A 15,515-nucleotide genomic window follows, 5' to 3' on the forward strand; every position below is an offset into this window, starting at 1 on the left:
GCGACATCGAGCCTCAAGCTTTTCACATGAGTGTGTAGGCAAACAGATGGAGAGGCTTCTTCGGCAAGCGCAAGCCCGATCGCTGGTGACTCAAGCCGTTCGTCAACCTTGTCTACAACGTGATCGACTTTTTGAAACCGATAACGGAATCGGGCCGGGTACTCGTGGGGCGATGCACCTAACGATGCAACCGATAAAGTACCTTCCGCAGGTAGGTTGGATTTTCCGGTATCCGGTTCTATCCGTCGATTTCGCCCGAGACCGGTCTTCCGGTAGCCCGTCCCGCCCGTAATGAGCCTATAAATAAGCAGGTGGCCATCGGAAAACGATCGCATTACACTCGAGGTCAACCATCGAGACGGTAGTTATCGAAGCGCAAAAGCAACAATGTCAACGTCAACGTCCCTCCGACTGTCCCTGGTAGTGCTGGTGGTGCTGGCTGCCACCGTCGCCCAGGCCGCCATCCTGACGCGTGCCATCGAGGCGCAGAAATCGTTGGTCGAGCGCGAGGAGCAGATGCTCGACCAGGCGAAGCAGCAAATCCAGCAGAAGGCGCAGGACGCGTACGACGTTTCCCGCGGTGCCGTGTCCAGCGTGGCCGACCAGCTGCGCTACGTTGTGATGTATCCGTGGCGCATGGCCAATGAGGCGCTGGAGAAACCGAAACTGTACGCCAAGTACCTGCTCTCCAAGGTGCCACCGGTGTTAAGCGCGGAGGTGACGACGCCACCACCCACGACGGTCGCGCTGACGGAGGACACGGAACCGGAAGTCGAACCGACCAGCGAGTCCAACCGGTTGCCCCTGCTGGTGTCCAGTTTGCAGTCGCTCTTCAACGGCGACACGACCGAGGACGATCTTCCACAACCAAAGTAAGCATGTGGGGCCATATTGATTGAATTCCTTTTGCTAATTTCATCCGTTTCGCTCCTTCCAGTCCATACGTTGAGGTGATCGAGATCAAATATCAGGGACCCAAGGTGGTGTCTTCGCAAACCCCGGAAGAGTTGCTGCCCCTTGCCGAAACCGAGGACGTTGAGCCAACCAGGGATGTTCTGCTGGCATAAACAGCCACATGGCGTGGCAGATAATATTAATATTTATACAACAAAACACCATTGTCAGTAATAAAACAAAGAAATTATTAGAAAGTAAAATTACCGAAAACCTGGACAATTTTTTAAACTCCTTCCGACTCCTTGTGTTCTCTATTTCATGTAAAATAAACCAACAAACAGCGGTTAGTGATATTTCAACATTGCTTTTCGTACAAAGAGTTTATTGCTAGTTTCGTGTCAATAAATATCTTAGTTCACTGGCGTTTTCGTTTTCCTTCATCTGCTTTTACTGGCCACCGGGCAGCAGTATGCTAACACAATTAGCGACAGTGTATTGTCGAGGGGAAAAGTCTTAACCTTAGATTACGTCTTACTACTCCCTATCATCTAGCGTTTGCCTAAACTGAATTCACTAACCATCATATCGTGGCCACAACCTAGTCCGTCCGGCCATTTGCCGTCTGGATTGCATCAGTAATAGGTCAAGGCGCGCTTATTGCTCTGCAATTCATTTAACATAATTCACAATTCTTAACACACACGGCTTCCATCATTATTGTTTTACAATAATCGTCTGGTACATCGTTACGATGTACGGAAGGAGAAAGACAGTGTGTGTGTGAGAGAGAGAGAGAGCATATGCAATATCATTCACCGGTTCCGGATGGCCTCTACCTCCGCCGCTCGGTGACGGAATACTTCAATTGCACAATGCAAAAAAAAAATCGCATGGCGTTCTGCTACATTCCTTTCGATTCCATATCGATACTATCATCCCTGAATTACGCCGTTCACTTTCTTGACTAACACTAATATCACATTTATATTACAACAAAATCTCAAGCTCAAACGACAACGCGCGCGTCTTTTCCGCGCCAGGTCCCCCTTATCTTAACGCATCAACACCCGGTACCGCTTGGATGCCTCGGGCGTGTGGACGGAGGCGACCGATAGCAGCAGCTCCATATCGTTGGCAGTGATGTCCATGGCGGTGGTGATGGAGTTGGTGGTGCAAAAGTCCGTCGCCAGCATCACACTGGCGATCGTTTCCGACTGCAGGTACAGTTCGCGCAGTTTCGATTCGATAAACGCCATACACTGTGAAGTAGAATAGAAGAAGCGGATAGATACGTGAAAACTTCGGGAAAATGTTGTTCAGGATATCTTTAGTAATAGAAAGAGTTATCGTACGGACTGACCGTGAGATAACTTATGTCGAATTTAAAGTCTACCAATGTTCAATGTGTATTTATGGACTTTATTGCAATCCTTTATACGCTATCTGAAGAAACGTAAAAAAAATCATTCCTTATTACCTGATACGCTGATATTCCTGCCGACCACATCGCATTCACTGCTTCCAGCATGGCCGAAACGCGCTGCGACATGCCGACAATATCACCGTCGACCTGGGACTGCGACGAATGGAGCCGCACCTCGTGCGTGTCCATGTTGGCCACGATGGCATTATTCTCCGTCAGGTGTTGCTCGTACAGCGTAAACCGTGCCGCTAGGTTGAGGTCCCGCTTCAGTGTCGCTTCCCACTTTGACGGCGGAGCGGTCGTGCCCTGCAGCACCATGTCCGGCATGTAGTGGTCAGTGATGCAGCTAAACAGAGATGGCATAAAACCGGCCCGGAAGTATCGAGATCCCTTGTCAGTCTTGTCTCCACTGGTGCCGCCGCCGGTAGAATCACTCACGTGATGATGATGATGATGATGATGATAATGATGATGACCGGCACCACTACCTGAGCTACCAGAACTACCACTGTTGGCACTGGTTCCACCACCGGAACAACCGACACCACCGTTGGAATTACCGCTACTGTTGTTATTCTCATCGTTTCCAGATCCGGTCGTTCGCATTCCCTTTGGAAAGGGAATATCGACAAGCTTGAGGACACTGCCCGGATGTTTCGCTCGCAGTTCGTCGTTTTCGTCCAGCGTGTCCATGTGATGCTGTGACAGTACGATTTGAGGAATGTTTTCATGGGACAGCATCGAGGAGCTGGGGGTACGACCGGATACGGGCTCCTTCTCTGCAACCCTCCTGTCGCTATTTTTGGGCGGCGCATCTTGTGGACAATTTTTCCATAGTGTTAAATCTTCCAAAAATTCCATCTCGGACGCGTTCGTTGGCGTCTGCAGGCATACGATCGTGGGTATCTGATGGCAAACGTCGCACTCTTGCGCATCACCCTTTCCCGCCGTCTGCTCCTTTTCGGCAACCGCGGCAAGAAAGCAATCCGCTCGATTCCGCTCCAGATGCTCCTTCGTACTCTGGTCCAGCAGATGTTGATTTGCGGGCAAGTTACGATTTAAAAAGTTAACCGCTATCTGCCGATACTTGTCGAAACTGTTAATCTTCTGTCGGCAGCAGTGCTTCAGCGGTTGACCGAGCGCTGGCACAAAAGAAGAGGGATGACCACCTTGCTGTCCCGGCTTCCGATGGATGTCCTTAAGCATCTCGTTCTCACCGAGCACAAACACGACCTCGTTGCCGTTCTTCGTGTCGCTTTCCTTTTCGCCGGGCGAATCCTTCACCACGTTGTAATCACCGCGAAGCAAATGGATGTATTTGAGCTGTTCAAAGGCGATTCCTTCTTTGGTTTTCTCCACGCCCCAAATCAAACGCTGCTGTGGCTCCACGGTGGCCGACTGCGCGCCCAAGCTGTTCTCCGTAATGAGGTAGGACAGCCGGACCGACTCGCAATCAGCGTCAGCGTTTTGGCCCTCGTACGCTAACGCTTCCTCCGCCAGCTCCGCCGCGTGATCCACCTTTCCGATCTGATAGCGCGCCTCAAGGTACTGCTTTTCACGGGCATTCATTACGAGCCCGGTGTCCATGCTCTTGTTCCCTATCCGTAGCTCCTGCCGCACGAACCGTGAGTCCCGGTAGACCAGCACGTTTGGAATGTCATTCATCACGTTCTTTTTGAGTGCCTTCTGCACTTCCTCACTGCCAGCTGCCACCGACAATTTTCGTCCCGGTGCATCGTCTTGCAGCCCGACATCCTCCCCACCTTCACCCGGGGCCAAGCAGGCGAGATTTTTCATGAGCGTTGTCGATCGAACCATCCCGCTGCTGGACGACGCCGCTCGTGGAAGTGGCCCCGATGGTTTTAGCAGCAAACTTGAAGCGGAAGTTTCCTTTGGTATGCCTTTGGCATCCTTTTCCTGACCTCCCACCATCGGTGGTTCACTGCACCCGTTTCCGCTCGCGAGCTGCTCACGCTGCGATATGAATGCCGTTCTAATGTTCGCTTCATCGAACGCCTCGACGTACACGGTTCGCTTGATCTCGGAACAACGTATAAAGTACGACAGTACATTCAACAACTTCTCGAGCGTGTTGCCCAACTGGGAGCTACCGCAGATGATCGTTTTCGAGAGCTTTGTCGGGTAGCCGACGGCTCCGTAAAGATCGCCCAGCTGTGCCCACAGCACGCTGTACGGATGATTGGCGGTGATTTCGTTCATACGCTCCTTTTCTCGCCGGATCAGATCAAGCTTGCTACCGGAGAAGCCGGCGTCGTCACTGGCCGTCATGGCGGCGATCGTTCCCACCCAACCGAGATGGTGCGTTAGGACGGCCGTGATGACTGTGCTAATGAAACTGAAACAATATGTAAATTTCCAATTATCTATTTTCAGTTATATATCATTCCATCCATCTCGTGGAGAAGATACTTACAAATTTGTATCCTTTGTATCAGCTAACGAAAGCAACGAACACAGATCGTTCATGAAGGTACTAGCCAGGTCGGCGAGCGTCCGATCGGTCAGCTTACTGCAGCTGAGTGTCAACCAGACGGGCTTACTCAACCGGGGTGCCGTAAAGAGATCGTTCAACCACTGTTGCGTCGAATGCCACGCTCCAAGCATTATCTATTGGGAGGAAAAAAAAGCGGCATGAGTGAACAAATGTCTCTTTGCGGCAAGAAGAATTATTCATACCTGAAGAAAAAATTTCCATTTGATGTAAGCCTTCTCGACGGCCACCCGTACCCGACACAGGATCGATTCAAACACGGTCATGTGCTCGGAGCAGAACGTATCCGTGTCCTGCAGCATCGTTTCGTTCAGTCGCACGCATACGGCCACTCCTAGCCGCAGTCGTTTGCTCGGTGCCTTCCCCTGGTAGTTTGTGGCCGTCGAGAGCAGCTCACCGTTCAGTGCCTTCCGCCTGTTTAACTCGATCGTTTCACTATTGCGCCGGCTACCGGCAGGCCCGTGGTGGGTTGTCCCTGCGCCACTCGCCAACATCAGCTGCCCCAGCTCATCCAAGTTACCAACGTGATCGGCGATCGTGTGGCGCGTTTCGAACGACGTCGAGAGGTTCTTCCCCACCCGCCGATGAAAGCTTCCGTGCGAATGGCAGCCCTCGAGACTGACGCAGTTCGGTGACGGTGGAATGTCCATGCTGAAGTTGTCCGCACTCATCCGCCGGAGGCAATCGAAGTCGCTGTAAATCGACGATAGGCTGCTCCGGTGCGAGGACGAGTTTGGGTGCCGCGACGAGCTGGAAGACAGTGCCCACGGGTCGGTTCCTCCGTACCCCGAATCTATGCCACTGTTGGACGAGTGGCGCAGGTCGGCGAATCGATCGAACCGATCGTAAAACTCCGCCGGAATCACCGGTCTATGTCGGTGCAATAGCGACGGGTCGTGCTGGGTGGCGGTCGAGGAAGAAACGGTGAACGAGTGCAACGATCCCGTTCCGAGCGAACTGAGATCGCTCACGGAAGGATTGAAGTCGACGCCACCGGTGCTACTCCCGATGCCGTGGCCTCCGCTGGAGGCGTTTATAAACAACTCCGATCCGGGGTAGGTCGACACGGATGATTTCTTCGCCCCGCTAGGCACGGGAGCCGGAAACACCAGCGAGCACATCAAAGTTTTGGGCGTCTTCATCCAGTGCACCTTGAAGCTGCTACCACGAAACGCAATCGGAGCCGAACCGAAGATCATCTCTTCGAATTGTTTGATCTCCTCCTTCGTCGTCCCATCGCTCCTGGGGTCACTTTGCTGAAGAGAGCGAGAGCGGAATTGTATTTTTTTTCGATCACATGAAAAAAAACCCACCCTTACTCACCTTACGCACCCGATACACAACGTTGCAATGGTCACACTTTTGCACCTGGGGGATCGCTGCCGGATGATTCTCGCTGGCGTACGCTGCACTATTGCCATCCGACGACACCTTCTCGAGGGCACTCGAATCGAACAGGAGCTTTCGGCCACGCAGATCACACTCTTTGAACACCAAAATGCGTACTTGATCGGCACTGAATGGAAATTGTCTTTACGGGAGAAAAAGGGAGCAAAGAATTTAATTTAGTATGTTACTTTTAAAGTTTGTGTGACAGAAAAAAAATATATTTCACTGATTGAACAAGGAAGTGAGACATTTTGTAACATTGTATGTCACTTAGATTGAAGATACTATACAGCGTGAAGCCTGCAGCAGACACCGATAAGATTCTAAATACAAATATAAATTCAAATACAAATACTTGGGATATTATTTTACTCCAAAATCCGAGAGGCCCCGGGTCAGAACACTGTGATCTAGAATTTCTGGTGATTATTTAGTTAAAGAGATTGTATAAAAGATCTCCTACATAATGAATATGTTTGTAAACATTTTTAGAACTAATACCGATCTCTCTTTTTACCAGTCTTGATCTATACATGAGAGATTCATAAACATTCATGAATGCTTGCAGTTTCACCGATCTCCAATGAATGATTCATAAGAATAAATCACATCGAATGATTCACAAGGCACACCTCTACCGGCTACAGGTAGGAAGTGGTTTACCACCCCGTAACCCAATTTATCCGATAATGCTGCTTTAGAGCTTTCCATAAAAATCTGACCAACTCTCAAGTACGGCCATGATAAGACCACGCCACCCAGCAACTCCCAGCACAGAACAGAGGGCCCCCGATTAGGTCATTACGACGACCACCGTCGCTCGATCTATCAGGTGTCTGCCATCAGATCAATGGGCGTTTATTACCAGGATTGTAGAATAGATATGCTCCGTCCGGCCTGGTAGCAAGGTGTGCACAGCTCAGGCCGGATTATCGCTCGGTTGATTGAGATTACAGCAAGTCAAACCATAAACGAGGATGAAAGTTATGATTGCAATTACGAGGCAACAGCTCGCAGCACGTGCCCAGAGTGACCTAATGGAAACGTTACCGATTTATTTTTTATCAATCCCATCCGAAAAGGCAAACGAGTAGCAGACATATTATCGTCAATATTCGATTCTTTGGAGCGGACTTCTTATCCGCGATTGGAAGATTATGGTGAAGTGTTAAACCTTGATCCTATAATTGGTTCCTCGTGAGGGGTCCAGGTACGTCCCTGACGTGCATGATGAGGTGCACACACCGACAGCCGCCCTTTCCACACCGAAACCTTTACCGTAATCATCAACAAGAGCCATCCAACGGTGGAAGCAGGAGAATGCCTCCGATAAAGTTCAGCCATCCTCACAAAAATATAGCGAAAATCTCCCGTAAGATAAGCCAATGCGGATATTGTAGCCCCTATCGCACACTAATCGCATAAAGCGTGACCGCTACACACACGCGACACTCACAACACTTTGGCCAGGTCCGCGTTCCAAAGTCACGCGGAATTCCTTCATCAAGTCACATGACTTTTTACCTCACAACGCTTCTCCCTTTCGCGAAGGATTAGCCCCCCCTTCCTCTCTCCATTTTCGACGAGCGTTGACTTAGACTTAGTTAAAAAATAGCTTTATCAAAACCGATCACCGATCCAGCGATAAGGAGCCGGCTACAGTTTAATCCCAGTGATTGATAGGCTCGGAAGCCCGAGGTTAAGCGGTACAAAACAAATTAAAGCTACAATAAAATTGAATCCTGGCATCAGAAACACAATACAACAATTTCTTGCACTACGTAACGATCTTAGTAGATTTTGGAAATTTGAAGAACAACGAATTTACTACAACGAATAAAATAAATACACAACCAAGTAAACAAGCAAACTAATATATGAATGAACAGGTAGTTTTGATTAAGTACAATCAAGTAACCAAAATTAGTAAACCCCAAACCAACTAACAACCATCATTACATTCCTCACAAGTAGGAGGGTGATCTATCAACGAACAGGCGTTTGACACTTTTCTTTCTTTTTTCTTGACGCCGGCATCAGCAATTTGCAACGGTTCGAGATTAGTAACATCCACTCTCCTTATCTAAATGACTAATGGACTGCCGGTGGTGGTCACGCGTCCGGTATCGGAGTCGCTATGTCTCGTTGGTTGGAACACTTACCCTCCCGCCTTAAGCTTGTACTTATATTTCATTTTTTTCACAAGCAGACTGTTTGACTCGTCCAAACATGCCAAACGGTGATATTTAGATACGGGGAAACAAAAATGGAATGCTCGTCAACGATAAAAATATATTGTAAAGATAATAAGCTCGCCGATAAAAAACAAACCCCAACAAAAATCATGCATCATAACGTCAGCTACCCGTCACGTGGCGGTCAATTTAAGTACATTCTACCGTTTCCCCCCGTGACTGGCTGTAAACAGAGATATACACAATTTTATTCTACAATTTTTATTCGTTTTTAAATTAAATTAAACAACCGGGAGGCAAACACCCACACGTACGCATACCGGCGGTACGGTACTTTGCAACAATTATCTCACCTAGTAGCACCTTCCGGGCCGAACGAAACCGAGCGGACACCGGATTAGTGCAAACAACGGTGGAAGCCTCAGCTTACCGTTTACGACAATTCGCGGTCATTCTCCACTTGAAAGGGGGGCGACGATCGGCCTGGCTTTTGGGGATGTCAACAATAAATCAGATTCCACCAGATGGTTAGAGTCTCGGCAGAGGGAAAAAAAACCACGGTAGAATAGAAAAGATTGTTTTTCATTGCATGTTTATGCTATTTAAAGCGTGCCAAGAAAGCAATAAATAGCTTTGCTGGGATAATTCCGCACCTGAGATGATAGTGTTGCGCCGTCGCAGCGCATTTAAGGTTCACCAAAGTGCGTTGTCCCGATAAGATTACTGTGTTTGATTAGGTAATCTGCCTGTGCCATGCTGTTTGGTCAACAATTATTTAACATATTTATCTATTTTTACGAAAGACTACAGTTCTTATACACCAATGCTTTCTATTTAAATATAACAAATTACTGTTTAATTTTCAATTATTAAAACAATTAATATACTTCCTATTACCAAACCACATTATATTCATTACTTGCTTTTTTTTTAATAGTTTCAAGCAAGGGTCAGAAAATTCTGCGCATCATTTGATTTAATGTTCGGTTTGGTTTGATTCATCATTATTTCTTGCGTAGAAAAATATGTCACCTCCTTGGCATTAATGCACAATAGCTAAAAAATCATTTGATGTCTTCAAGTGCAGATAACAATTATATGGAAAGTTGCACGCTTTACAAAATACGATTCAACATTTAAATTTTTACAAAACCATAACATCAAAACAACAATAAATTAGTTTGTTTTCATAGTAGGCAAAAGTACACGTGTTAGGCAAATAATGTTACAATTGTAATGAAGCGTTTTATTAAATATATTTTTTAAACTTGAAAAGGAAAATGAATAAAAATAAAAGCTCCCTTGTCTTATTCCAACCGTGCCACAGTTGGGCTGATAAACATGTGTGGAGGCTGTGGTTTTATCCAACCGACCCAGGTGATGCCGCGGACGTTGCAACGACGACAATGGTAGCACATGACCAAAAAGCACATTAAGTACATGTCATTCACCAATTTTTTCACACGCAAACACTCGCAGATGCTTGTGTGGAGTGCAGTACACTCGCTGCAACAATGGACGACATTGAGATGCATCATTGCATACAGGGATTCGTCTTTACACTTGCAGTCATTAATGAATGGGCGAATGAATGAAAACCCACCGACAAAGAATTTAAAAATGCAACCGATCCTCCCTTTACGGCATTGGCCTATTTTGGGACCGACCAGACACGACTAAGACATGATCGTGTCGGGGGTGATTCGGTTGCATCCTAATTGGATCATGCGACCATGCATGGGCGATCATTCAGGTGCATATTGCAACTACATTCTTCGTTGTGCGTACTTTAACCTGTTTGAAGAGCGGAAAATTGAAACAATTTTTCATCCAAACAAGAGTCGTCTATCCCATAACCCCTCGTACTCACCCCTTCGGTATGGTATCACTAAATTTACTGAACATTTATTTCCTCTTCGGATTGTCACCACGAGATGCACACAGCACGACGGTGATATTGCGGACAACGCGAAATCCTAGCGTCTTCTGGGGCACCACCTATGTCCCCTTCGAATTTTGACGAGGGCAATTCGCGATCCGATATCTTACCCCACGGAGTATCTCCCGGATTTCCCCGTTCACATTCCGCTCCGTCGGTGGTTTCATTACGCAAGGAAATAGCACACCGTGTTGACCACGCGCGTTTTCGTGATGGCGACGGCAGTCTTGTGACCGGCGAGTGACGACCGTACGGCGAAAGAAGTAATTAACACCGGGTCGCTTAAGACACGGCCAACGGGAGCATGTGTACCTTTTTGCTTCGCCCCCCGAAGGTCCTCGGTAGAGTAAGGTGAAAATGGAACGTTTGCTTGACGAATCTCGTGACTCTGGTTGTTTGCTTTTCGACCCAGCCGATCATCAAAACGTCTGTGTGGCGAGCGTGCTTTTGCGAAACAGGAGACAACAGGTCTACGGCAAAGTTTCACACTTTTACGCAAAACTTAATGCGCGCAATGACGAAAAAGAAGTTGGTTTTTTATTTGTATGAATGAAATTGTATGAATTAGCGACAAAACTTTCCCGCCATTACACTACAGACTATCTAACTGTTACAATTCAACCAAGGGAGAATTTGTTTCCAACGAAGCTAGGTTGAACTTATCCTTCTCCTATTAAGTGCGGCAAATATTGGCATGTTTGTTTTTTATTCATGATTAGTTTTTGTACCATTTTTTAAAATTTGCATTGGAAGATTGCATCCGTCTTCTAGCAGCTTTACACACGAAAATTATTTCCTTTTTATGGCATATCATTCCATATTCTGATGTTCGAGCAGATATTTTCATTCCCATTAATTTAAGTTTCGAATTAAAAACCATAATGCTTAGAGAACACGAGAATAGATTATAGATTTAAGTAATGGCAATAGTGGGTGACAAGCAATTCGGAACTTGCAATATAATATTGCATATAATATTGCATTAATATTGTGTTATTGGATCAAAAACAAGTCCAAGCATTTATTTTATAAATAAATTTAGAAAAATATTCCCAATGAATTTCGTGTCACCCACTGTGAGGATCATTGGCAGTCAGCGTATTAACACGTTGTCCTTCGGTATGCTACATGGCGGGCTGCATCTGACAGAATAAGGACTACACCCTCGATCACTCGTGTGTTGGTAGCCAGGATTCGTCGTGCTTCCATTCATAAAAGCGCAACAGACAACAGGTGAATGCGATGTCGAATGAAACAAACACGCTCCCTTCAAAGGGACACGATCGTATCCAATGACGCAGGACGATACTCAATCATCCCGATCCACATCATGTAATCAACATCGAAGGGATTCGTTCGTCATTCGATGACGCCACACGGAAGTGTATTGCACAAGGCGTCAGTGGCGTCTGGTGCATACGACGATTGACTAGACTCTGTTCGTCTGCTCTTGACCCTCGATGGACTGTTAACAGAAAGGGATAAATCGATTGATCTTCTTGGCACTCATTGTTCCTCTACGCCTCCAAAAATACATCTCCCTCTTAGTAGTAGTTGCTAGAGCCAGCATAGACGCATTTCGGTTTCGTTGCTCTAAAAATACTAGCATCGTGCAAATAAAAAATGTAAAAAACACGCACACACCAGACGCTACTATAACCATCAGTTCGCGCCCGCGATCGCGGTAAACAGCACACGAAATCAACACGAAACTGACCCTTAGGCACGGGGGGTTGGAAGAGTATATATATATTCAGCACATGGTGGAGCAATCAGAAAAGTGTGCACCACAAATAAACGTACCCAATGCAAAACAGGGGAACGATCTGTCCATCCGCGGATCCGTGGAGAGGACAAGGAGCAAAACGACAAGAAAAAAAACCGATCACGACGCGATCGAAGACGATCGGAGGAGTTTCCCGCGAGAGAATGGGTGGATGTGATGGGGCGTGGTAGCAAAAGCACGTGATTTGTCGGTTCCCGTACAACGACCACACGACGCCCCGCGATCAGACCGACGACGTGCGGATGACACTGATGGCCACCTTCCGACCGAACGATGGCAAGGAAGGATCGCTAGTCGGTGAGTGTGGGGGTTTGGGAATTTGCAAGAGAGAGGACGGGGTACTTCTTGGGCGCCCGTGCGTCGGTCACGCACGCACACAGACGTTGACATTCGAGCGCGAATATCCGGTCGGTTGCTATTTTTCTTCCCCTCTTTTCGCTTTTGCTGCTTTTCGGCACATTTTGAAGGTTTGTTATTGTTGAATCGAAGACGGAAGAAAAAAGGTGAGCCTGCGCGGATCACAGGTGACTGATCGCGGGAGACCTTTCGGCCGCCATCTGGAACGTTTGAACAACTTTCCTGGCTTGGGGTTTCACGTGGACATGATAAGTGGACGAAAGGTAAATGTTTTCTCTCCTTTGTGTGAAAAAAGGGGATATTTCCATGTTTTTTTTTGTTACATTGGATAAATAAGGACTACATAGATTTCCAATACTATAGTCTAACTAGGAAACGGTTTAGTTCGTCACGCATGTAACAAAACCATACGTTTGAGGCAAAGGGCACCTGACCGCGAGACGCACGTCTTCTTGAGCAAACCTTTATCTTTGGCGTTTATCGGGCACCCACCCACCCCTAAAGGGAAAATAAACCACCGGACAAAAGGCAAAAAATCCCCCTACACACATACGGGAAACCCCTCAAAGCTGTGCCGGTCTAGGCCTGGGGGGCAAAGAACAACATGTTGCCCCAGGGCGCCGCAAGCCGGAAGGAGATAGTCACCGGCCGGCGAGACAAGAACGGATAGATTCTCGTGACTCGGGGAGCGTCATCGTAGCCGCGCCGAAAGTCAACACCCCGCGAGAAGAACACCCCACACGCCCCAACCAGAAAAAGGGAGGGGGAGGGGGGGAACGGTTGATGGTTCGATGGGTCGCATACATCATCATGATGTTTGCTTCTTGTGTTCCACACTCTTGAGACGCGCGGTTGATGATAAATAACGGACGGTCAATTTTTGTCTGGCTTATCACATGCTTATATTCGCGGGAAAAAAGAGTGTTTACCAATCGAAACAAATTCGCACAGCATTCGTAACAGATTAAGGGGGCCGAAAAAAGATGAAATTTCGAGGCCCGAACAAACAAACAACATTCGGAAGGGATGTTCCTGCGTGATAGGTCAACGGTTTCTTATGCTATGAGTGTCATGTTTTCGGCCTTATCACGCAGGAATGTTGGTTCGGTGTTACGATGGTCGGGCGTACGATAGCATCTCCCGAGGAGACAGCTTCCGTGTGCGTCATGTAAAGCTATTTTAATTCAGTTGCGCACCTGCGTTTGATTAATTCTTATCTTGGGCTGGTAGAATGTCATGAACTTTTCGCACGGATCCCACGTATATCAAAAGAAAATAGACAGTCGGATCGATGGAATAACAGTTTTTTCAACGAAAATTAACGAGGACAATTATATTATAAGACGAATTGAAATTTAATACTTAAGAGCCAGTATTTTCTTTCCTATTCTGATCCATTTATAGACCGTTCAATTTGATTTGTCTGTTGTAAAGTACATCAATAATGACATTCATCCTTCCCGATGTTGATCATCAGTCTCTCATAATATAAAGGAAAATAAAGATGTTCAAATGATTAACACATATTTTGCATGACTCTTCGCATCACACAGGGCCATAGCGAGCTAGTGAAAGTGACATTTTCTTGTCATTTACACCCCTCCAAAGGTTCGTTCAAGGTTTTGCTTATATAAGACGCTTAAAAAACGTTCATAGGATCAATAGGCATTTTACTTCGCTCATATCGATCGTAGTACAATTCTTGTACCTTCCAATCCTTCCATAATGCCAAACCGTGCGTGTCGTGTGTGGTCGCTTCAACCGAAGCCATGCTGAACCAGCAAAAAGTTTACTACAAATAGAGCATAATAAACCCAGAGGAAACTAAACCTCGCCGACGTAACTGTGCAAATGAAAAATGGTAAAAATGTGATAGGAAGGCTTTAAAGACTTTTGTGCCTACTCACCCGGGGCTTGTTTTCTGTGACGCTGAGGTTGTACTTCTTTTCTTGCTGAACAGCAGTTTATTGAACAGTGCCATTATATATTTATAGGTCCAAACCCGACTAAATCGATTGGCCGCAGCGGAGACAGACGACGGCAGCCCGGGCGTTGACGGCGATGGGCAATTGCTGTGGTCGCCACGTCGCCCATCAAATTTGTCCACTTTCGGGATCCCGTTACACTTCCACTTTCTTTTTCTTTTACTTTATTGAGCAAACAAGGGCTTGCGAATAATTAATTAAGATACTAGGACAACTATCGCAGTTTTGTGTTTTCTTTCCGCTTTTTTGCACTTGTGCTCACTGTTTTAAATTGCCACAATTTCAATAACGTTTGTATTCCACTGTAGCACGGTTTACAACATGCTGCTACCACACGCCTTCCTTGATCAGCTGCTCCATTTCGAGAGGATTGTTATGTTTTCATCCACGGCAGCTTTACAGGTTGCTTTGTTACCCGTTGAACAAACTACGCACGACTTGCAGTTAATCCGTCATTTTCACTCATCTTTGTCTGCGAAACCCATTCGATGGCCACCCGATTCCGAGATTGACGTCCGTGTTTCATGTTTCCCCGTGGGAACCGATTTGACTTTCGTTACACGACCACCGCAAGTGAGCACGAGCTACGCGAGATGTAATTACACCAACACCCGGCCGCTGGTGTTGCTCGATCGCAACTGTCAGCCGTGACACACGGGCGGTTCGGTTTTTGGTTGCAGAGTAAAATTATAAACGGGTTGCCCACCACAACCACCGATCCGACTATCCGTACCGCCGCGTTCGCGCCACTCCGCCGGACTTCCGCCTTCGATTACCCTTCGACGCTTTCGACGCTGGTTGAGGGGCGCACGCGCACCCAAGGATGTGCCCGATGCGACTCAGACGAGTGCGTCTGCTCTGCTCTGGTGCCGCCAGTGTGCCAATTCATCCATATCGCACTCTACACCCGTAACGTAACCGCAACATCTGAGATTGAGTTTAATCTAACGTGCTTTTTCTTACCACGCTTCCTCCTGCTCCCCCCAGCGTTCTTGCGGGTAAGGGATCGTAATGGATCACTTGTCGGCCGGT

At 47.2% G+C, this 15,515-nt stretch overlaps 2 protein-coding genes across 2 annotated transcripts; one reads left to right on the forward strand and one right to left on the reverse strand.

Annotated features, from left to right (window-relative positions):
• The first annotated feature begins 387 nt into the window (after positions 1–387).
• On the forward strand, positions 388–1,067 carry LOC131294176 (uncharacterized). The gene is made up of 2 exons (XM_058322221.1): positions 388–872; positions 938–1,067. Exons 1-2 carry the CDS (start codon positions 388–390, stop codon positions 1,065–1,067), a joined length of 615 nt encoding a protein of 204 aa, XP_058178204.1.
• A 402-nt stretch (positions 1,068–1,469) lies between these two features.
• LOC131294989 (uncharacterized) lies at positions 1,470–14,616 on the reverse strand. The gene is made up of 6 exons (XM_058323051.1): positions 14,406–14,616; positions 6,163–6,363; positions 5,018–6,071; positions 4,755–4,948; positions 2,375–4,676; positions 1,470–2,156 (listed from the first exon to the last, which is right to left on the reverse strand). The coding sequence occupies exons 1-6, from the start codon at positions 14,477–14,479 to the stop codon at positions 1,950–1,952; spliced, it is 4,032 nt and encodes a 1,343-aa protein (XP_058179034.1). The 5' UTR covers positions 14,480–14,616; the 3' UTR covers positions 1,470–1,949.
• Between the last annotated feature and the right edge of the window lie 899 nt (positions 14,617–15,515).

Source organism: Anopheles ziemanni, chromosome 2 (assembly GCF_943734765.1).
Source record: "Anopheles ziemanni chromosome 2, idAnoZiCoDA_A2_x.2, whole genome shotgun sequence".
Taxonomy (NCBI): Eukaryota; Metazoa; Arthropoda; class Insecta; order Diptera; family Culicidae; genus Anopheles; species Anopheles ziemanni.